The 25,787-nt window shown below is 37.9% G+C and overlaps 1 protein-coding gene across 1 annotated transcript in view; it reads right to left on the reverse strand.

Moving 5' to 3' along the window:
- EFNA2 (ephrin A2) overlaps nt 1-17,111 on the reverse strand; it is a 212,471-nt gene extending 195,360 nt beyond the window's left edge. The window contains exon 1 of the mRNA XM_063455539.1: nt 16,443-17,111. Coding sequence (XP_063311609.1) covers nt 16,443-16,561 — 119 coding nt within the window. The 5' untranslated portion in view covers nt 16,562-17,111. The remainder of the gene's footprint in view (nt 1-16,442) is intronic.
- Between the last annotated feature and the right edge of the window lie 8,676 nt (nt 17,112-25,787).

The following is a 25,787-nucleotide window of genomic DNA, read 5'->3' on the forward strand; positions in this document are numbered from 1 at the left end:
GGTTTCATTCTGATTTGCACAAACTGCAGGAAAAAGGTGCAATAGAGCCAGCAGACAAATCTTGTTTTCTTAGCAAAATTTTCCTAGTAAACAAGAACAGCAAAATTTGCTCTGTCATCAATCTACGCATGGTCAATGATTTTGTAGCATATCACCATTTCAAGATAGAGGATCTCTATCTTCTCTGTGGTTTGCTCTTCAAAGATGACTGGTTTCCTCATCTGGATCTGAAGGACACATACCTTACAGTACCTATTCATCAAAATTTCAAGGAATTTCCTCAGTTTCAGTGGAATGACTGTCTCTGAAACTTCACTTGCCTACCCTTTGGGCAGAGTTCAGTTCCGTGGTGCTTCACCAAGAATCTGAAACATGTCATGGCACGTGCCGTGTGAGAAGGTTTTGTTTCATTACATATCTGGATAACATTCTGCTTTTAGATCAAAATCCCAAAATCTTGAGTAGCCAAACTGGAATGGTTGCCATCAGGTTTGGATGAGCAACCTCCTTTCTTCATCATCAAAAAAAATGCTATGGCCACTTTGCATAATTTGCTTGTAATACAGAGGATGCCTACAATTAAAACATCTGACACACTTGGACTCTTATGGCCAACCGATTACCTTAAGAAAGAAATACGTTTGAAAGTGGTGGTAACAAAATATGTAGTCTGGCATGGGTGAGCTATATTCAGATCCCAGCTGGACTTCGTATTTGAATCAGATGCCAGCTCTCTAGGTTGGGGAGAGACTTGTTCCAGACTATCCACTATCTTTGGCCACCAGAAAAACATTCACTCCTAATACTGATCCTCCTCTCTCGCTCTCCCTTCAAGTCAGTGATATTACATAAGTCCATCCTTGCAAGCACGCTGTCTTGGCATCACACTTGACTCTGACTTCACCTTTGAGCCTCACATCCAGTAGGTTCCAACCTAAAAACATAGCCCGCATCCGCCCCTTTCTTACACAAGATGCTACCAAGGAGCTTGTCCATGCACTAGTAATTTCCCGCATAGATTACTGTAACCCTCTCCTGATTGGTCTCCCCAAAAGCCGTATTGCCCCACTACAGTCTGTAATGAATGCTGCAGCTAGACTGATTTTCCTCTCTAGTCGGTTCTCTCACACCTCACCCCTTTGTCAGTCCTTACATTGGCTTCCTGTATCCTATAGGAGTCAATTCAAAGTGCTAACCCATACATTTAAAGCACTGAACAATTCTAGCCCCTCTTATATCTCTTCTCTGATCCATAGGTATGCCCCTCCTTGTTCCCTCTGCTCTGCCCGTGACCACCTCCTGACCGCTGCTCGCACCCGTACGGCCAACTCGCGCTTGCAGGACCTCTCGCGTGCGGCTCCTTTCCTATGGAATAGCCTGCCGACCACCATCAGACTCTCCCCTAGTTTTTAATCATTTAAGAAGGGCCTTAAAACCCATCTCTTCAGGGAAGCTTAAGGCCTCCCAGAGTAACCTCTACCTTACATACCTGCCTCTTGCTCTCTCCTATAGGGCAGTGCTTTACTCTCTCCTCCAGCTCTGCTTCACTCCCACCCTATTTGATATTTCCTGTCCTATATGTGTCTTATACCGCACCTCCTACAGACTGTAAGCTCATTTGAGCAGGGTCCTCTTCAACCTATTGTTCCTGTAAGTTTTCTTGTAATTGTCTTATTTATAGTTACACCCCCTCCCCCCCCCCCTCAAAATATTGTAAAGCGCTATGGAATCTGTTGGCGCTATATAAATGGCAATAATAATAATAATAATAATCAACTACCTCAAACTTATCACATGCTCCTTTGTCTTTTTCAGGCTTCGCTGTGTTTCTCCAAATGGACAAGGTCTTGGCTGTTCAATACATCAACCGTTTTGGGGCTCTCGTTTCAAGTAATTGTCAGACCTCAGTTTTGCCTTGAGACAAGCCTTCAGGGTGGAATATCTTCCAGGCCTGGGCAACTTGATGGAAGATTGGCCATCCCACTACTGGAGATATTCCAGCGATAGGATGCTGGATCCCAAAATCTTCCACACTTGAGACCTTCTAAAGCTGGATTGTTTTGAGTTGTAAGACACAATGTGTCTTCAGCAGGCTTTTGGACCCACTTATTCTAGAAGGAGATGCTGGCATCAGAAGCATAAGCCTTTCCCTTATTTTTTACAAACCGTCGGGATCTGCACTTCCTCAAATGTCAACATTATGATCCTGCTGATCAATTTGCTGTGGCATGCACAACCTTGGTGCTTAACTCTCCTTGAACTGCCCAATGAGGACCTGGTTCTCTTTGCTATCCCACTCTTTCCTTTGTGACCAAAAGGACCATTTTCATCCACTTGTTCTTCAAGACAGTCTTCAGCTGGTGGCTTGGATGATTTCTGGGGATCCTGAAATGTCTCTGTCCTATAGTCAACAGCTAGGGACCTCCTCTGGGATTCAGGGGTCCCAAGCACTAGGAAGTCCTATCTCAATGCTTGGCTAACCAAGCATCACTGGTGACGTAAATGGAACCCTGATACCTTTACAGCCACTATCGTTTCTACCCTGAATTTTCTTTCTTCCCTTTTCTCTCAATGAAAATCTTATTGTACAATTAATATATTTTGTTCCATTATTTTGTCAGCCCATGTTCCTCTTAAAGTTCCACTGTGAGACAGGATCAATACGTTTGCAGTCTCCTTAGTGGTTTTATGCTGGCAAGGCCTCCCTCTTCTAAACATGCTCAAATTTATGATGTTTCTGTACGTCTATATTTTCCTGTTGAGTGGAATGATAATGATTCTCTGACCTTTTGGCTACTTTCAGCTAAATTTTTACTTTTGTTATACAATGTTTCTTTCTGAGGGGTTTTGGGAATTAGTGCTTTAGTAGGCCATGCCATATCTTTTTCTCCTGCGGGAGTTCCATCTCTAGACGAACTAAGACATTCTTTTTCTGTGTTTTATCCCTACTTCTCAGATGGACCTCATCTTTGTGAGGCCAACATTACCACAGCTTTTTTATTCTGAGGCTTCATCTTCTACTTTCACAGGCTCCTGTGGGGAACACGCCAGGCACAGTGCGTCTGCTTCCTCAGCTTTAGGAGCAGGTTGCACTCTATATGGACATTCTTACTGCCGTTGACTGAGCAAAGCATATAATCTAACTTTCAAGGTTTTTACTTCTGTCCTCACCCTCATGCATCTCTTTCTCTCCTTTTTGGCTTTAAAATAGGAAATATGAAACTTCCTTGTTTTAAAACTATGGATTATCCAAGCTTTGGTGACAGTATAATCGAAAAATAAACAAAGACATGAGACGAATACCCCACATTCCACGCAGTTGACTCCTGCCTTTATTAGAATTTAGATTATACCTCCACCAAGGCAGGAATAATCAATAAGTCCTCTGCAGTACATGCTTTTTCAAGTCATTGCCAAGGTAAAAAAAAAATCTATGCATTTGTCGTGACAATTATAAAATTCCTATTCATACAGAAAAAGTATGATGCAATAGGTTTATGAAAGCTCGATATATAAGGAACCAAATTTACAGAATAAAGGATTCACTATAAACAAAATGAGATGGCCTTCCAGTGTTAAAGGGTCCATTTCAATAACAGTACTGTCTTCTTTAACAGGCTATTTCTATAGTACAAATGCCTGTTAAAGAGTTTTTCAAAGAATAAAAAAACTGCATGTATATAATGAGACTGCCTTCCAGAGTCAAAGAATTCTTCTATTAATAGGCCAATTTTTCTATAGTGAAAGATGCATTGAATAAGGAAGAAACCATTTTACAGAATGAAAAAAAAAACGTGTAAAATGAGACTCTATAAAATGAAAGCTATTTGCAAGGTCAAAAACTCCATAAATACAAATAATGTGTAAAATAACAGATTTAAAAATAAAAAGACCCACCTGTCAAACACGTGCAGAAACGTTTGATAAAGCTTTAGATCTCCAGTGCCATGTAACGTCTGAGTTACCCAAGGTTATGTATTGGCACTCTCCTGTTATTATTTCACACTCTCTCGGGAAAATAATAGATATTGCATTAGTAACTCTTAATGAAGATTTACTCTTATTCCACTGATCTGTCTCACTATTTTTTCAATCATGTCACCAATAGCCTCCATTCTATCTCAAACTGGATGGAGGCACACATCCTGAAATTCAATCTCTCCAGAACAGACATGTTTGTCTTTCCTCAGTCCCACACAGGCCCTACTGTGTAATTAATCTTTTAGGTTTAAGCTCTAGTTTCAACCTTACCACAAAATCTTGGTGCCTCAAGATTTTTTTACTTGACCTCTTTATTCCACATTCTAGTCTATTTTCCAAATATGGTCTCATAGCTATATTTACACTTAGCTACATTTTGGTATGTGTCTAAAATGTTTAAAATGCTAACAGTCACGCTCAACTACATAATATGATAGGATTATTCTTCAATATCAGGGACAACCGACTCATCATTCAAACACCCACTTGCCGGTTGTGGTCTCAGTAGCCAGAGAATGTGTTATAGTATTCAGTGTGTCTTTCTGGTCTGACTTGGCTCTGTTATTTTGACAATTTTTACCTCTGGACTATATTCTTTGCTCCTTACGTTAAGGCTGGCCACTCTATGGTCCGGTAATATGTACTTTATCTTTTGATTTATTGGATCTAGCTTACATGTTGGGTGTAGTACCTCAACAAGCAGACAGCAGGTACTGCAACAGCCTCTTCACTCCCACTTGGTTTCCTTTGAATGCAGGAAGTGATAGGATATTGCATACACACTCTCTGCCCTAAGTGTTCCCTCAAGGTCACCCCCCTTCCCACCCCTGTCCCTGTCTGCCCCTGTATCGATGGAATGTAAATAGTGGAGTACACTTGTACTACAGTGAATTTTATTTAGGTGATCACAGTGGTGGCACAATTGTTTCAGAGTTGCCTACTTTATCTGTGTGCAAAAGTCACAAATTCCATTGTATGATTGTGAATAGTTACTGCTTATTGTATCTTTGAGTGGAACACAGTATGGCGTTCTTTTGCTTTGGCCCATCTGCTTCGAGGTTTGATGCACAGTGCATTCTGAGATGACCTTCTGCACAACACTGTATTAAAGGGTGGTGAGTTTTTGTAACCTTTTTGTCAGCTTGAACAAGTCTGATCATTTCACTCTTTTGCTTTTATCCACAGAACTGCCACTCACAGAATGAGGTGACTGTAAATCCCAGGCGGTCAGCTGTTTCTCAGATGCTGGAAACACCATGTCTGGCACCAACAATCATTCCTCGGTCAAAGTGCCTTCCGATTGTAAGGACAACTAAACTGCTTGGCCATGTCTGTGTGTTTTATCTTTTGAGTTGCTTAATAAGTATGTATACTTAATAAAGTGACTAAATGTGGGAAATATCAAAGTAGCAACTGTATATTCCTCTATAGGGATATAAGGAAAAAGGTAAATTAAGCCCAAGACTTGTCTAATAGGTTTGCACTGATGTTGGCAGGTGAGCAAGCTTACACTTTAATGGCTGCACTGGGAAGATATTTAAATAGACAAAGATTTGGGAGTTTTTGTTTTTGTTTAGTTTATATATTTGGGTTGTTGATTACTACAGATGTCTGTCCTCTACATGGGCAAATGTGTTTGCTACAACTACATAGACATCACCTGCACACGGTTGTAGTTAATGAATAGAAGCAAAATGGCCGGGCATTTGAGGTATGTTTAATTTTATTTTTTATTATAAAAATGGCATTAGTGTTTGAGATGTTTTTTCATTGCTGCCTTTTTAATGTAAAATATTAGTTAATACTTACAGTGGCAAAGCAATTAAATGCATACAGGCATCGAGCCTTATTTGCCCCCACTAGCAGGATTGATAATGCCGTTCACTCATCTGTGTCTTACAACAATCAAATAGGCTCAATTAAAAATCAACTATGGATTTAAAGACAGTTATATATGTGTAATTGTTAAGTAAGTCTGCAGCACAAAAACAAACTTACCGTATATACTCGAGTATAAGCCGAGTTTTTCAGCACATTTTTTGTGCTGAAAAACCCCAACTCGGCTTATACTCGAGTCAATAGTCTGTATTATGGCAATTTGCATTGCCATAATACAGACAGGGGGCTGTGGGGGCTGCAGAGCGTTTACTTACCTCTCCTGCAGCTCCTGTCAGCTCTCTCCTCCTCCGCGCCGTCCGTTCAGCACCTCGGTCAGCTCCCAGTGTAAATCTCGCGAGAGCCGCGGCTCTCGCGAGACTTACAGTGTGAGCTGACAGAAGAGCTGAACGGACGGCGCGGAGGAGGAGGGAGCTGACAGGAGCTGCAGGAGAGGTAAGTTACAGCTCTGCAGCCCCCACAGCCCCCACTGAACTGCCAATGCCACTGGACCACCAGGGAAGGAGAGCCCCCCTCCCTGGCCAGCTAGCAAGCAGGGAGGGGGGACAAAAATAAATCTAAATAATAATAAAATATAATTAATAAAATAATATTAAAAATTATAAAATAAAAAATAATAATAAAAAAATATTAATAAAACAAAAAAAATTAAAATAATAAAAAATATATGATAAAAATGACCACCCGCCACCAAGGCTCTGCAACACACACACACTGCATTCATACACACACACTGCACTCATACACACACTGCACTCATACACACACACTGCACTGCACTCATACACTGCACTCATACACACACACTGCACTCATACGCACACTGCACTCATATACACATACTGCATTCAGTATATACACACACTGTAAATAAATATTCAATATAATTTTTTTAGGATCTAATTTTATTTAGAAATTTACCAGTAGCTGCTGCATTTCCCACCCTAGTCTTATACTCGAGTCAATACGTTTTCCCAGTTTTTGGGGGTAAAATTAGGGGCCTCGGCTTATATTCGGGTCGGCTTATACTCGAGTATATACGGTACTTTAGAAAGATACAAATTAAGACACGTGTGTATTTTTAAGTCTCTTTCTCCAGTAAGCCTGTTTTGTATTTTTTCTATTTTTTTTTCCAGTTCAAAGAATCCCATTGCTTCTTATGTTAATGTTCGTGCATCTGGTCAGTGACCATGATTTTAATTTCAGCTTTGTTGTGATTGGCTAAAAAGAGGCCAATCAAAATACATGTGAGGTCTATTTTTCAGTATCTGCCAATATCTCTCACTACTTCCTACATGGCTTCCTGCGCAGCAAAAGGCAAGACCAAAAATTCCCACAGTTTTGCATATATATCTATATTTTTTTTAATTTCAGCATCTTATTTTGTATAAAAGTCATTTATATGAAGGTTAAATTATTTTTATTTTTTTAGCAGAGCATAAAATGTCAACAAATGTATTTTCTCTAGGATTTATTTTTCTTTATTAAACCCCCAATATATATATATATATATATATATATATATATTTTTTTTTTTTTGTTGTTTTTTTTTTTTGTTTTTTTTTGGGAAGACCACGATAAAGTGATCCTTCAAATGTTACTATATATTATAAGAGATGCATTATGAGGGTTTTTCTAAGACCCTTCATTTATCGTATACTTCGCACACGGTATAAAACTTCAATAAAAAGGTCTTTGAAAAAAAATTATCCACAAAGCAATCACGCAATTGGTATCCAGTATATAGTACATTGCATCATTTATATTATTGCCGAACAAAAAAATAAAAGAACGCATGCAACAAATGTAAGGCCAGTGTGAAAAATTCTATATAGCATAAGAGTCTGTAATAGCATTGCATAAATCTATCTATTCCAGGTCAGGCCAAAGGGCTTGAGGTACCCAGGAGTGCGTTAGAAATAATTGTATTATTGGAGTGGAAATAAAAGTAGTTCTATTTGGCACCTTTACCTTTTGTTTCTTTACACTACACTTCTTGTTTCATATTGTATATTTTCTTTTTGTTACATTTTCCTTGCATTCCTTCAATTACTACATTTTGTTTATGCCTAGGTGCTAACCCAAACAAATATTAATATAATAATTGGCTTTATATATAATGACCCTATAGGGCCAAAACGTACATTTTTTGGACATCCTCTTAGTGCTGTCAATTATAATGTTAATGTCAAGACAAAAAAAAATATTAATATAAAAAAAATACAAAAGAAAAAAAAAAACATTCTAGAAATGTCTGCAGGTTATTTTTTTTATTTCAACTGTCCTTTGGCTAATATATATAAATTAAATAATATTTTCAGTGTGCTTCCACAAGGCGTAGAATACAATGTGCACCCACCAATGAAGTTTCAATCATACCACATTCCTGGCTCTGGGGGTTCTGTCCAGGTTTGGGGGGCAATCACAGTCTTTACTTATTTCTTAGATGTCTTTATTCTCAAGGATACTCGACACGTTCACTGATAACATGCAATAGGCACATGATACAAGTATATGCAATAGCTTCTTCAGCACTTCATGCAACTAATTAAAGGGACACGCCAAACACCTAGACCACTACAGCTTACTGTAGCAGTTATAGTTGTAGGGAGCTAAAGGTGTAGCCTATTTATTTTTAGTAAAACTGATTTTAAGCAATTGAGTAAAATCAGAGGGTCTTTCTGCACTTAATGTCCACCAACTCAATTTGTGAAATTATTAAGACGAAATCTCACTTCAGCCCGTGTCAAATGGGCATCATCAAATTGGCGACAGTAATTTGGCACAGCATATGTTTCAAGGACCAAAGACTGTCAGTCGGTGCAAAAAAAAAAAAACTTGAACATCGTTATAACATTTTAATTTAAAGGGTGATCTTTGAGCATGGGGGCAATCATTATTTTTTGCCAAATGACCTGAAAACTGCTTGTCAAAAATCAAGTGACTGCACCTATTGTGCAATGTGTAGCTGAAATAAACTGTGGACATTATGTTACTTTGATTGTCCCTATGCTGTAAAATGTATGATGTAAAATGTATAAACTAAGCAGTAATGCCTCCTTTCAAACTAAAATCTCAACATATTTCGCATTCAGCCTGCTAAACTTTGGAGGTATTATTTACCATTAAATCAATGACAGGAATAAAAGAATAACATTTCTATAAACAATACCCTGTTATCAATACACGATATAAAAATAGAATGTTAAAGTTACATCATTAATTTCTTAATTAAGGGTGCACTTAAATACTTACAGAATCTAGCATGTACATCTTGTGCTTCATCTTATTCAGTTTTACTTTTTATACCCAATCCTTCAGCTAGTAAAACGTATGTCTATGATATATATGTCTCACAGGTACAGTGAACTCAATTGGACACATGTATATATCCAATTAATTTTCTTTAAAAGTAAAAAATACAACTTAGCAGCATTGGTAATCACTTAAGTAAAACAATTAAATATGTGTGACTGAAACTCATGCCATTACAGGTAGTTAGGGCACACATCCGGCTCTCATCTTACCAATATTGGCTCTATAAATATAAATTATAGTATGCACTTATAAGGACAAAGAATGAGCAGCAACTGTCATACGATTACCATGATACAATGTAGTTCAACAGAACCCTGTGAACTACATTTGTCTTTGACATTTTTGCTTGATGGAAAGATGTAAAAGTATAGTTGGGTGTTTTTTAGGGATAGGCCCACTTTAGCAAATAAGGATAACTGTTGTATTCATAAAAATGATGACTGTTCCCTGTTCAGCGTTTATGCTTGTTCTAAACAAATAATAAAAATTCAAATAAGAAATTAAAAATAATGAGACTTTAGAATGCAAAGTATATGTTATACAAGAGTAAGGTTCTTATTGAGCAACTCATGGATGTTCATCGTACATTAACAGCAAAAAAAACATATACAAGATAAGATCATTAATTATGCACATCTCCAATTTTTGTTTATCTAAAACTGATGGCTCACAGACAGCCTTTAAATCACCAAAGTGTGGTTGATGGAGTTATTACATCATCTATAATAACACTTTATAACAGCATACACTAAAGTTTCAGACTGACTTTATATAATGGAAAAGTTGTTTTAATTCAGGTTTCATTTATTCACCTGGACTTTCAAAAGCCTTCCAGAGTAGGAGCAGCCTTGCTCATTATTACCAACTTAATATTGTATCTCAATAAACATGACATATCAGCTAAATAAAATCAGAACATCATACTTGGCATGATGCGCACTGTAAAATGTATACAATATGGTGCAATTTAAGCATTTATAAAGCTACTCTCAATGATGATAGATGGATGGATGTTAAGTGATGTGTAAAACAAGACTATCTTTTACAATATTTTATCTTACAGACTTTGAGGCTCACTAGCTCAAATAACTGAGTGAGCATGACTGTAGATAAATAAACCAAACAATAGATACAATACTCAGTGTACACAAAGAAGACATTTCTAGTGAATGTTGGGCCCAAAACATATAAAAAGATTCCACAAGCCCCATTACTGATTGCTGTATTCATTATTTATATATATTAAAAATAATAATAATAATAATTTTTGAGTGGCACTCACTGTGTAGAATAATACACAATCTTATACAGTGAACCTTACAATCTAAAATATTAGTAGACTACTATGCTCAGTGAAATGCTTTCTATATAAACTCGTACTACATAAACTGAAACCAATGCAGAGAATGCCACATTAACTACTATACAATTGGCTCACAAAATAATTTGTTGTGACACTGAGGCACACTGTATAAAATAAGGCCATCGCACTCAAACTAGCACTCATTGTATATAATGAGACTATCTTACTTAGATTGATACTTATTGTATGTAATAAGACAATTTACACAACTTTGCACTCACTCTATGTAATAATACTACCTTAGCCTGTTCAACACTATATATACACACAATAAAAACACATTGTGAAGTGCAAGACTACATTTATAAAATGAAATATCCACCATATCTTATTAGATAATAATGGATCTGTATTAAGTTGCAGATATAATATTGGGAAAGTGACACCACGCAGAAAATATAGCATGTAGACTGATGGATACTGTATGAGGGGAGAATCACATGATCTTATTATCTAGTATTTAAACATAAAATCGGTTATAAGGATAAAGAAAAAATGGTAATTTCTCAATCCCTGATAAATTCTGTAGAACCCCAATCTAACTGTTGATACACTCACATATTAAGCAATATGTAAGCTATACCATAAAGATACAAATACTAATCTTTGAAGATCAATAGCATTAAGCAGAATCCATCTAATTGTTAATAAAAAAAAAACTGAGCAGGTGTCCACATGGTTAAAATCTGGGAACAACGAAAAGCAGGTTCTAGATTTTATATATAAAATTTCTTCTATATTTACAAATATTTTAAGAAATTGACCAGTGCCACATAAGCACGTGTTCATTTAATGGCACTATGTTAAATGTTTGCATAGATTCACCAGTAATTAGTGTCAGAGGATCTGAAAGTAGTATTCAATTTAAAGAGCCAAAAAAACACCCCTTGCTTGGGCTTTAATTTAGCAGTAAGGTCTTGCCAGCGAAAATATTTATTTTATTGTAAATATATGAAAATGTATATACCACTATGTTTTGGCAGGGGGGGGGAGGGATTTGTTTTTTTAAGAGAAAGATTTTTTTATTTTTTTTAAATGTTATTTTTTTTTTTGTAGTGCATGATTAATCTAGATCATGATATCCCTGAAATATTTGGCAAGAATAATAACCTGTCCTCTATTCAGATTGGGACATGTCCTAATAATAATATCTTAAGTGAATTTAAAAAAAAATCTTAACATATAAATACATTTGAAAGATGGGTTAAATACGGTTTCAAAGTAACGCATACATGTCAATATAAAAAATATTATTTAACATGGTTATTGGGAGACAGCATTACATATGTAACTTATTCCATACAGATACATTTTAAGCCACAGCCAAAATGCAGGTAAAGGTTTTAAGTTGACTTTAGAAGAAGAGATGCTTAAAGGAGCCAACAGACAGACAGACACATAGATAGATACACAGACAGGCAGACAGACAAATAGATATAGAGATATACTCAAGTCAGAGATTTAGAGTGATAAAGTAGGGGAATCATCCTTGATGATAAACTGCAGGGGAGCCACGCTTTGTTGTAGCAACACACCCTCCCCATTGCGGGTACTGATAGTGCCTACCTGCACATGGGGCTTCTACTGTATCTTGTATATTTGTGTCTCCTCTACCATGACATGCTGCATACAACTAGTCAGCTTTAAGCAAAAGGTCTGGATTCTATTACTCTGGGAAAGTTTCTCTCTTCCTGTGCTCTTCACGTATTATAGTTTTATAGTCTCTAGAGAAACAGAGAGCTAAATGCAGCGACAATAACAGGAATGTATAATAGAGTTTAACATGGGTATCTTTCCCAGTACTGTATCCAAAGAAATTTCAGGCAATTTAGAGGACTAGAAAACTCTATTGCATTTTATTATTTTATTTAAAGAAATCATCAAATTTATGTTCGTGGAACTGTTCTGTTTGCTAAATAGAATGTATCTTCCTGCAGAATTAGCCTGTGTAGTGCTACGATATAAGAAAACCAAAATAGACGGAATAATTTCACTGGCAAAGCAGCATCACATTCATCAAGCGTAATAACAATATTAAGAAACTGAAGAATATTTTACTCGGGGAAACTTTGGTTTACTTTTTTGGTTCAAACTTTTTCTTCAACTTTTTGAACTTGTATAGCTTTGGCATGAATAAATACAATCCTAAGTACTAGAGGCCAAAATCCTTTCCAGTAAAAAAACAAAAACGGCACAAAGCCAAAAGTTAATATTTTTTAAGAGATCCCTTTTTATTAATAAGTATAGTGTTACACTTTAAATGTAATCATCACTACATTTTAGCAAACCATTGTCTCATGTTGCAGTGCTGCATTTTAATTCTAAAGCTAAATTTGAAGAACTATGACTGTTTCTAATCACGCAAATCGTACACACTAAGTGTTTATATTCAACTAGATGTAAGCAAGAATGGGAAAAATACTGTCATAGTTTAATTGAAAGGGTACATAAAAAATGAAAAAGTTTCAAAAAAAATTGGGCATCTACTAAACACATTGCCAGGTTTCCAAATTTACCAAATTTACCAGTAAAACTGCTATGATGAAAGGGAATATATATATATAAAGATGTCAAATGTTGTTTAGAATGATTTCTTTGAATTATTGGATTTTTTTTCTGAAAACTTGTCCTGAACACTTCTAGTAAGTAAACAGTGCTGCTTTTCCAGATCGCTATCAGTGTGTTAAATTATGTGAGGTGCTTAATCCTCTCAGACTGTTCTCTTTTCATTTAATAACTCAAGCACTTGGAAAGCAGCCGGCTGGGTCTGAAAGTGCTGAGGAAAAAAACTTCAATCTGTGCCAGAGCTGGACCTGGGATCCTTTAAGAATTCTAACATATGTTGAGTATTTAACTGAACAAAAGAAATATCCAAGGCCAACAACGCAGACGCAGGCAGAAACCCAAAACTGGGACAGGAATAAAAAAAATGTGAAGCAATGTATCTAATATAATCCATATGTAGAGTAATCAGCACAGAAAACGAACTGCTTGCGGACAAAGAACCAGATACCTTAATCTGAACTATTCATAAATCCAGAAGAAAAAAAAAAGATCCGTAGCCTCTATCATTTATACATTCATTCTGCATATTTGCTAAATGAATACATTGTATACTTTACTGGTGAATTTTAAGTTGTGCCTTGCTGCTCTTTAATGCACCTCACCAATTTGATTTTACAGTGCACGGATTAACAGCGCATGGAATAATTGGATATTTATAAATGGGTTTCATTTGAATTTATAGGATTCTAAAATGTTTGAACTAAAAAAAAAAAAAAAGACAGAATTTTTATATTTTGGGGGGAATTTCTCTGAAGATATCTGTTAATTATATAGTTGATAAAGTTGATACATAGTGTTACCTGGAGTATAAGATTTTATAACCTCATCCCCCAATCACTACATACAATGCACACAATTAAAAAAAAATGTTTTGTGCTTCATTTTGATATGGGAAAACCCCTCCTTGCCCGTTCTTGCAATGGTGCAATCTGGAATTCCATCAAATTGAATGTTATCACAACTTTACCAAATTACTCTGAAGAAAATGCCAAGTGCAGTTGCTGACTTAGAGATCTACACCTTTTATGCAATTCAATGTTGATGCATTTTAAATAGCATTATTGTTGCATGATATATAATAAGCGTAAATGAATGCAAAATAGTTGTAGATACATAAATAGATGGACAGATAAAAGATAGATAGATAGATAGATAGATAGATAGATAGATAGATCAAACTATTTATTTTACAACTGCCTCCTGTGAACATCAAATTTTAGGGAAAGGAAAACTGTACAAAACAAATATTGCAAAAAGTGCTGATTTCTGAGAAATTCTCCAACTAAGCTCAGGTCACAGCTTGGCTATTTTGAACTAAATTTTGCATATTGGCTTTCAAATCACTACAATCCAGTGCTCAGTGAATTGCCTGATACAGCAAACCCCTAATGTGCTATCGAGTGGTTACAGAATTGGTGAAATCTTGCTAAATGTTCTGCTCTATTTTTTTATGTTGGCATTTTATAAACATGAAATATGAAGCAAAATACTGATGTAAATTTTGTATCCAAGGATTGCAAGTTTAATGAATGGCATTTGGGCATAGATTTCTATGCATGTCTATAATCGTTAGTGACGTGAAGCTACCCCGAGAGTAATTAGAATGATACATATCTGGCATTGATAGGAAGTAGGCACAAGTTGGTTTTACTCCTGGTTTGCATATATACATTTTACTACTGATTGTTTTCTAAACATATGTAATCAAATATGGTACTAAAAATACTTGAACTTGTCTAACAGAAGAAACTACCATTACAAAACCATATAGCACCCCTCAAAGTTAACTTACCTGTCAAAGCATTATTCGAAGAAAAAGTGTAAAACATAAATAGAAATCAATAAAGTAACTTAAGTTCTGTTACTACACATATCAAGATATTGGTTATTCCGTGCTATGCATGCCATGCACATAAGAATGAATGCAAAACATTAAACATACATTGATCATACCAGCATTCAATACACAATGAACACATAGTGATCATGCTACCGGGTACTGCACAATTTTCAGACATCCTGTTGAAGTAAACCAGAATAGTAAAATCCACGAACAGACTGCCTTTTAACCCCTTAAGGACACAACATGTGTGACATGTCATGGTTCCCTTTTATTCCAGAAGTTTGGTCCTTAAGGGGTTAAACTTTAAAGAACAAAAACAGTGTCCATGCAACCTACGCAATACAATCCACACCAATACTGACTGTGCCCCACAAACAACATGCTCGCAGGTAATTTCTGCTAATATGTACTGTGTACTACGTACTTTGCTAATCTGCAGCTATATTCAAACACTGAGAATGCCCGTCTGCATTACACAATATACACACTGATCATGCCCACCTTTATTACATGATGCACATCCAGCATGCCAGCCTGCACTTCGAAACACAATCAACATCATTGACAGATTTGATTAACAGAAGATTAACAAACCCAGCAAAGAAGATTAAAGAATCATGTAAACAGAGTGAATGAAAACTCCTGCAAAGATGGGATTGTGTTCTTGTGTGCGAATCGTATTAAAGAACACACCAACTAAGAAAGTGCTGCTGTGCAGGTTTAAAGTCAGTCCATTTTCTAGTTAAAGCGCTTCATCACATGCACTACAACAGAATGAGTTAGAGCAGTTGGTAAAGTTTTATGTGTATGGACAGTCATGGTGCTGCAAGTGAAAAACTTGAGATACCCAGATGCAGCACTGCATAGAATGTGCAAAATAATGGCATACAAAACTGGTGTTTAGGATAACGTATTCAAGGACCAAATTGCATTTTATGTTATAAAACATGACAAATCTTTTTAAAGATTCATAGGCTACATTAAATAAAAGTTAGAAGACTATATACTATGTAAGTGAAATACTCAAATGAAACAAAGGTAGAGAATGCCAGAAGTTAACTAAATCACTTCTGATTTACAGCCTGCGTTCTTGCAGCATGCAGAAAGACTGGAGAAGTACGACTACCCAGATCCACTTTGCAACTGCTGCAAATCCTTTCCTTTCATCTACCAAAAGTTTTTTTTTTACTTTGGTTGTGAACAGAAGGATTACATAGAATAATGTTTTGAGCAACATAAATGAAATCCACGCACACACATACTTACCAAATATTCATCTGCAGCTGCTACACATTATTACAGAATATATATAGTTATACCATTTTAAACTGAGCAGTTGTGGGGATAACCTCTGAAAATGTTAAAAATGCTACAGTAAATATACTTATGCTTACTTTTTTAAAACCTGGCAAAGATCCTCACATACTTATCACCCTCCACGCCCCCTTTTCTATCACATGTACTTAGGGCCCTTACCTGGGGTTACTCTTGTTCCAGTATACTGCATATCGATCTGATATCACTTTGCTGGGGTCATCCGTCCAGACACAGACCCAAATTAGGGCCCCCAGAAGCAGTGGGACCAGGGGCCTCATACTCAGGGACCAAGTATCGTGCTCCACTCACACCGGACTCCCTGGTCCCATGTCCAGACACTATCCTGGATAAGTGTGTAGTAAGGAATATAGTGCTAGGTACCACTGTTATCTGCTGCTGCTGAGTGACTGTCACTTTCTCTCTTTCCACAGTCCCGGGGTAGCTCTTAGCTCCATGCCATGGGGTAGCTATTTTGTTTCCAAAAAAGTGATGTTGGTTCACTGCCTTGGAGGACAATGTTGGGATTCTCTCAGCCCAGGTGCAAAAAGCAGGCTCAGATCAGTCTCTTTCTCCGCTTTCATGGTCCGGAGCCCAGGAGGGGTTAACTCCTGAGTCCGGGGTAAGGGACCAGTCAGGACATCCTGAAGGCCAGGGAACACACCGATCCTGAGACAGACAGAATCAGGACCAAACAACAGGTATGAAAAATAATGCTGGACCCAAACAACTGCGCACAGTGATAGGGCTAATTCTGCATGGGTACCAAGCCCCACTACTGCTACTGCCAAATCCCTCTGTCCTCACTCCATCCACACACCAAACGGCTCCCCTCCCTTTCATTGCTCCCCCCCATCCCCCCTCCACCCTGCCGGTCAGCCCTTCTCTCTCCTCCCTCACACTACATCACTCCCTTCCTATTCACAGGCTGAATCTAAATAGTGCTTGACATTCTATTCAGCTGCAGTGCACCATCTACTGGATAAATGCATAAATACTCTAACTCCAAACCTCATAATGCACAACTCCTTCCTTCCTTCCTTTTTTTAACTTTATTATGGAGTTAATACAATGTTTTTATTAACCAAGGAACTGAAGCATATGTATTACTTGGAAATACATTTTATTATACTATTTTTATTGTTTTTTCATATATGGCTTTTTCTAGCAAAAAAAAAAAAAGTAAAAGTTTTATCTTTCTACGCTCTATTCACTAGAAACAAACATTTACTGCAAAACATTTGTAACCTGCTAGGCTGCTAATAGCATTAGATTAATGTAACTGTAAGACCTCATTGTACCTGACTGTGTGTATCATTTCTTTCCTGCTCCCTGGTAATACTGGGATAAAGCATGAATAAGACATACACAGTAATATGCGTCAAACGACCTGGTGAGAGTGGTAAAAGGAGAGAATTTTTAGGTGATCCTTGCTGGCTGACTAACCTGTATACAAAACCAGTGGGATTTAATAATAAAGACAAGTAACAGATTAATCCTGGCAAATACAGTTTAGATCATTTCTGACTTGGCTACATATTCTGGTGCAAACTGTAGCTTCAATGTTACTCTATAATAACACATTGTTTTTGTACATTTATTTTCATTTAGTAATAGGTGAAAAGATCACTCCTACATACTCCATTTTTAATATATATTGTTTCAAATAATTTTAGGGACATTGGAAAATTAATCAACATACAATTAATTTATCAAATTGTAAAAAAATAAGCAAATAGATAAGCCAAAGAAAATACAATAAAAATACTGCTATATGATGTAAAGACAAAATAACTTTATTTATCTGTTAAAACATATTTTAGCCTTATATGGGTCCTGTAATAATACCTTCATATACCTTAAAGTATCACTATAGGGTCAGGAACACAAACATGTATTCCTGACCCTATAGTGTTAAAACCACCATCTAGCCCCCATGGGCCCCTCATGCCTCCATAAATATAGCAAAATCTTACTGTAGTCAAGCCAGAAGCTGTAGATCTGCATGCTGTTTGCCTAAAAAAAACAAGCAGTCTGCTGACATCATGAGAAGTGGTAGCCCAATCCAATCACAGTGCCTCCCCATAGGATTGGCTGAGACTGACAAAGAGGCAGATCAGGGGCAGAGCCAGCATGATTCAAACACAGCCCTGGCCAATCAGCATCTCCTCTTAGAGATTAATTGAATCAATGAATCTCTATGAGGAAAGTTCAGGGTCTGCATGCAGAGGGAGGAGATACTGAATGTTTGGATGCATTTTAGGCAGCCATGACCCAGGCAGGATCTCTGACAGCCATCTGATGAGTGGCAAGTGAAGTTATCACTAGGCTGTAATGTAAACACTGCATTTTCTCTGAAAAGACAGTGTTTACAGCAAAAAGCCTGAAGGTAATGATTCTACTCACCAGAACAAATGCAATAAGCTGTAGTTGTTCTGGTAACTATAGTGTCCCTCTAATATAACATTTTCTAATTAAAATATTTCTGATGAAATTCACACATACATATGCATGCAACATATCGTCCTAGCAGCAGTAAGATAAACATGCATTCACAAAATAAGTTGTAGTAGAATAAAAAAAAAAACAGCTTGCCACATTTAGAACAAATTTTAGAGTTGGATACAGTGTTTAATTAAGCTGAATTAGGTATATGTTTAAAGTCTTATTTTAGACTTAATTTTAAAAACTAGTTGTCAACTTACAACTTGCTGTTTAGATAATGGATCACTTATCACATGATCTATGTTTATACAATGTTTACCTCACTGCTAATCTATGAAATCCTCTCTGCATCCATATTTGTGTTTTTTTGGGGGGTTTTTTAGACTTTAACCCCTTAAGGACACATGACATGTGTGACATGTCATGATTCCCTTTTATTCCAGAAGTTTGGTCTTTAAGGGGTTAAAGGTCTTTCTGCCTCTTACAGTACCTTGAAACCATGATCACCAGGTGATTGTTATGACCATTTTGTCTTGCTTTTAGTTGAATTACTATCGACTATCTTACAGGGCTTTGCCATTTTCATTATTGTTGATCTTTTGTTATTTTTGTAACAAAATTGTTTTGCTTAATTTCTTTTTCAGCTCAATTAAGTGGTCTGGATGCCATGCTCTGTCTGTTTAAACCTGCAATATAAAACATTGCCGTTGTTTACTTTGCAGAGTTTAAATGCATCTAGTGATAGTCACTAGAGGTGCTTCCACTAAAACAGCTGAGTGAAATTCTACGGTTTCAATCAAATGGTCTCATAGAGACAAGCTGGTTGGCGCAGTGTGGCATTTTGCTGCGCATGTGCATTAGCCCCTCCCAGTGCTTTACTATGAGAAATATCTAAATTGGCTGAGATCATCAAGATCATCAAGGAGATGACAGAGAGTGCAGTGTGGTGTCGGAGAACATGTAAGTAAACTATCAGTGACTGGGACACTATAACATTATGAATACACATTTGTATTCCTTACGCTATAGTGTTCTTTAAGACATTCAACCATTCTGTAAAATACATTTTGATCTTTGCCTTCTATCAGAAATTTGTGTCCGCACTGAGTTTGGAAATTTTGTCATATAACAAATTCATGTTCATAGAAGACATGATCACAATAGTCCTCATATTTTTTATTTTAATTACAGTCTCTTTTCTGGACTTTTCTTCTGTTCAGCCCAAACTGCAATTCAAGTAATTCAGCATTCATTCAGCTGCATATGTGTCATTAGTAAACATAATTTCTACTAAATTAAGTAGGCTTCTTTTTTTTTTTTTTAATAATTGGAAAAAAATCTTAGCGTTGAGCTGGTTATATGATAGTTCAGTTGTAACTCAACCTGTGTGCAAATACACATACCTCCACTGTAAACAAAGGTGATCAGTGCCATCATTTTCCAATGGTGCACCTAAAGAACTTATTATCCTCATGCTTCCAAGTGTGTGCATGTATTCTAAGGTAACAATGAGCCTTTAAAAAATTAGTAAAAAAAAAAAAAAAAAAGCACACTACATTTTAGTTAGCTAGAGAATTTGATAATACATTTGAAGTGAAAGTTCCTCCGTAAAAGTTGATGCTTAAAACTTATTTTCCCCCCCAAAAAAACATTATAATAAAAAAAGATACTCATCTATGATTGAAAGCAGATTCACATGATCTATTTTGTTTATAAGTTTATTCAAACCATTAATTCCATATATGACAAAATATTAAAATATTATATGCATGATATTGCACATGCTTAAAAAAAATTATGAAAACATATTAAAGTACAGTTAGATTAAGATATAAGCAGTAGTTTTATATTTCAACAGCAAGTTGTCTATTCACAATGATTATAAACAGATATAGTTTTTCTAAGCTCACAATAGGTCATCTTTTTATTTGTACGTTATGATCACTACACACAGTATGGGGCCAATCCCCATGAGACGAATGCAGGAGGGGCTGTGGACGAAAAGGAACATATATCCATATGTGGTAGACTCATCAAAAATAATGCACCGGCACAGATATTGGATAGTTGCTATTGGCCAACCTGTGGAAGGCCTCCCCAGTAACAAACAAAAATGATTGAATAAGATCATGCTAGCAGTGCATAGACCCTTGGTGCATCAATGGCTATGAACTGAAATAAAAACAGTTTTAAAACTCAAAGATAATTACTTAATGGACAAACTAATGGTCCAGATGCACAATTACATGACTAAATTTACTAAAGTATGGCAGTTGTGGGAGGAGTTGGAGGGTAGCGCATAATTGAGGGAGTTGTTGGAATACTGCTGGTGAGAAGAAAGGAGACTTTTCCCTTTATTTATTTTTTTCTTCCCTCTCTCTTTCTATTAAGTTCTCCACTCTCTCATATCGAGACAATCCTTACTGACTAAAATTCAGAGCCAGAAAAGTCAGGAGACGGACTAACATTTCGGGAAAAAAAGGCTCAGTTGGGGCCACTGACGGTCTATAAATGAAAGCATTGTCTAGCCTGCTGTATTGTGAAATAATACTATGTACACAAAATATTTTTTCTTGGCAAGTTTTGTCATAAACTCATATATGCCTTCGACAACGTGTTTCCTGTGCTCTCAAAATAAAGAATTAAAAAAGCACACACATTATGAATTATATAGGGCTGCAATGCTTAATATACATTGAATGTGTTATTAATATTACTATGTCCACTTACCTCTATATAAGCTCCATCTCATCATCTGAGGTATGTGAGAGCCTCTATAGCAGAGCAAGAGGTCAGGAACCCCTAGGCAGGGGCGTATTAGCCGCGAGGCAAACAAGGCATTTGCCTTGGGCGGCATTTTCCAGGGGGCGGCAAAAAACGCCGCCCCCAAATGCCCAAGGCAAATGTCTTGTTAGCCTTGCGGCTAACTGACATGCCGTCTGGGCAGGCGGTCGGTCGGTCTACTGGGCGGCGCTGGCGGGCAGGCAGCTAGCGAGGGAGCACTTCCTCTGAGCTGTCTGCTCAGCTCCCTCGCGCGCCGCAGAGTGAGGCTGGGAGCCGGAATATGACGTCATATTCCGGCTCCCAGCCTCACTCTGCGGCGCGCGAGGGAGCTGAACAGACAGCTCAGAGGAAGTGCTCCCTCGCCAGCGCCGCCCAGTAGCCACTGGACCACCAGGGAGAAATTGGACCCCCCCCCCAGCATTCCCAAAGGTAAGGAGGCTGGGGGGGTTAAATTTAAAAAAACAAGCAAAAAAGGGTTAAATATGTGAGTGAGTGAGTATGTGTGTGTGTGAATGTCTGTGTGTGTGTGTGAATGTCTCTGTGTGTGTCTGTTAGTGTGTCTGTGTATGTCTGTTAGTGTGTGTGTGTGAATGTCTGTGTATGTCAGTGTGTGTGTCTGTTAGTGTGTGTGTGTATGTCTGTTAGTGTGTGTGTATGTCTGTTAGTGTGTGTGTGTGTCTGTTAGTGTGTTTGAATGTCTGTGTATGTCAGTGTGTGTGTCTGTTAGTGTGTGTGTGTGTATGTCTGTTAGTGTGTGTGTGAATGTCTGTTAGTGTGTCTGTTAGTGTGTGTATGTCTGTTAGTGTGTGTGTGAATGTCTGTTAGTGTGTCTGTTAGTGTGTGTATGTCTGTTAGTGTGTGTGTGTGTGTTAGTGTGTGTGTGTGTGTGTATGTATGTCTGTTAGTGTGTGTGTTAGTGTGTGTGTGTGTGTGTGTATGTATGTCTGTTAGTGTGTATGTCTGTTAGTGTGTGTGTGTGTATGTATGTCTGTTAGTGTGTGTCTGTTAGTGTGTGAGTGTGTGTGTATCTGCTAGTGAGTGTGTGTCTGTTAGTGTGTGTCTGTAAGTGTGTGTGTGTTTCTGTTAGCGAGTGTGTGTTTCTGTTAGCTAGTGTATGCGTATCTGTAAGTGAATGTGTGTGTGTGTGTATTTAGAAGGCGGGGGAAGGGTGGGCGGGGGGAAGGGTTGGATGGGGGTGGGAGGGGGGCGCCTGAGTTTTGTCCTGCCTAGGGCAGCACAAAACCAGGATACACCACTGCCCCTAGGCCTCCATTTTGATGGGGTAAAAGAAATTAATCTGCATAGAATCTTGCCCTCTTCCTAGTACAAAGAAAGTGTAACATAGATACAACAAAATTCTTATGTTCTCATAGGTCTAATGGTATTGACAGTGATGGAAGGTAATAAATAATTATTGGAATTACCGTTTTCAGTGAAAAAATTTGTCACATAGCGATAACATTGTAGAAGAGATATAAGTCACATATATTCCTCTGAGCTTTATAGTTACAGAAAGAGGATATTTAGAGGCGAGGAAGGTCCTGCTCAAATCAGCTTATAATTTATGAAGATATGAGGTAGGCAGATTTATATTGTTAGATGTCTTGCCCAATGACACTTACTGGTGAGGTGGTCTCATGTCATATGAACTGTTGTACACCAAGATATTTAATTTCATAAGGATTGATCCAAAAACTAAACAAGATAAGGCAAAAACCCATGTCTCATTGACTGACACATTTAAGCCATAACATTTGGATTTATATAAGTTATATCCTGAGATACATCAAAAATTATATATTGTACGGGACAGACAAGGCAGGGATATCCTTGGATATGGTTATTCTATAGGAATAATAACATACCATCACATCAACATTTTCATGAATTGCTCACACTAGAGTCTCCATGTAGATAGCAAACAGTAGGTGGGGGGAGGGGTGTATGTTATCTTTATAGAAGATAACAGAACTTCCATGACAGATGCTTTAGCTGTTGGGCTATGTTGGGATATGTTTTTAATTTGATATAAATTTTACTGGAATACCAAAACATTGAATAACCTCTACAAATGCTTTTTTGGCATTCAAGACTACGAGCTTTATTTGTGTACCCAACATTTTTTATGTATGAATGAGGTCAATGATCCTCCAGATGGCATCTGGACCCTCCTTGTTAAAAAAATAATAATAATAATTTGGTCTAGATGAACAATTCATGGAAGCACGAGATATGTTGAATTTGCTAAAATTCAGGAGTAGATTTTAATGTCCACATTAATCTAAAATATTGAGCAACAGTTGGAGCATGTTGTTGGGTAGACTACTCACACTAGTCTACCCAACAGGTAGACTAGTGTGAGTAGTAAGTAGACTACTTACATGTCTGCATGTAACTGTGTGTGTGTGTGTGTGTGTGACTATATGTGTGGTTATATGAATGTGACTGTCTGCCAGTGCCTGTAACTGTGTGTGACTGTCTGCCTGTAACTCAGTAGTGTATTTTGGATGTGTGCTGACCTAGGCAGGATGGTGCTCGGGCACCCCCCCTAATTTAAATTTTTCCCACCCCTTCCTGTCAAGGCCGCACTTTGACTGACAGACGCTCACTCACTGACAGACGCACACACTCACTGATAGATGCATACACTCATTGACCGACACACACTCTCATATACACTGACAAACAATGACATACACACACACACACTCACTGATTTGACACACTGATATTCAGACACACACTGACCGACACACGCACTCACTGACCGACGCACGCACTCACTGACCGACACACTTACAGACAGACTCACACACTTAGACACACACATACATTCACTTAGACATACACACTTACAGACACACACATTCACTCACAGACACACACAAATTATTATTATTTTTTTTAATTTTAGTTTAAATCCACCCAGCCTCCCTGGGAGAGCTGGAGTGGATTACTTACCTGCGGTCCAGGGTGGCTGCTGGGCAGGCAGGCAGGGGGCGGACAGGCTGAGTAGGTGGCAAGGGGGCTCTGATTTGCCGGCTCCCGGCTTCATTAAGCGGCGCGCGCGGGAGCTGAACTGGAAGAGCTCAGGTGAGCATGCTCCCTCGCTGCCCACCGCCTGCCTCTGGGGAGGGGGGGCTCAAAAATGCCTTGTTTGCCTCGTGATAGAAACATCGCTGCTGTCTGTGACTGTCTGCATGTGTGACTGTCCACCTGTACGTGTGTGTTTGTCACTGTCTGCCTGTAACTGAGTTCATATGCGACTGCCTGCCTGTAACTTTGTGTGTCTCTGTCCGTCTGCCTGTAACTGTATGTTTGTGACTGTCCGCATGTGCGTGTGTGTGTTTGTCATTGTCTGCCTGTAACCGTGTGTGTAACTCTGTCCCCCTTTTGATTGTCTGCCTGTAACTGTGTGTTGACTATGTGCCTGGGGCTGTATTTGACAGTGTATATGTATAATTATGTGCAGCTGTCTGTGGGACTGTGCATGTGACTGCAAAAACATACACCTGCATTTACACATGGGCCTACATGCAAATTTTTATTTCAATTAACTTCTTAAGGACGGCGGACGTGCTATGCCGTCCTTGGGGACCCGGCTCTAAACGCCGGTAGGCGGCATAGCACGTCCCCACCGTCCTTCGTACTTACCCGCTCCCCCGGTGATCCTACGCCTGCGATCGTGGTAGGGGGACTTACCTGCCATGTCAAGGAGTCCACCTGCTGCCGTTCCGGCCCTCCTGGGCCATGTGATCGCGAGGTCCTTGCGAGGACCTCACAAGCACATGGACGGCATAGCTGTCCATAGCAGTGCCAGCAGGGGGATTGCCTAATTACAGGTACTCCCCCTGTTGCCTGAAAAAAGTAAAATAAAAGTTTTAAAAACGAGATATATACTTAGATTATATATATTATATATATATATATATATATATATACACACACACACATACACTGTCTAAGTGTATTTTAATATTAGTATATTCTTTATAAAGTGAAGTAGTACTTTAATCCATAAAAAAGTTTACATCCATCTTAACGACGTTTCGACTCGTTCGGGTCTTCCTCAAGATCAATGTATTAACCTACTGTTAATCTATATATAGGAAAATATTAAGTGTACTCACTGGTGGTGATGAGCTCCCTCATCCCCTCAGTCTGAACCTGAAAGTGAGTGCCGTGCATCAAGTGACGTAATGTGCATAGAACGTGGTACCATGAACGTGGTTGCTAGGAAACAGATGTAAATACAAATTAGAAGGACGGTCTATTCAA

This window comes from Pelobates fuscus, chromosome 5 (assembly GCF_036172605.1).
Source record: "Pelobates fuscus isolate aPelFus1 chromosome 5, aPelFus1.pri, whole genome shotgun sequence".
NCBI classification, from domain to species: Eukaryota; Metazoa; Chordata; class Amphibia; order Anura; family Pelobatidae; genus Pelobates; species Pelobates fuscus.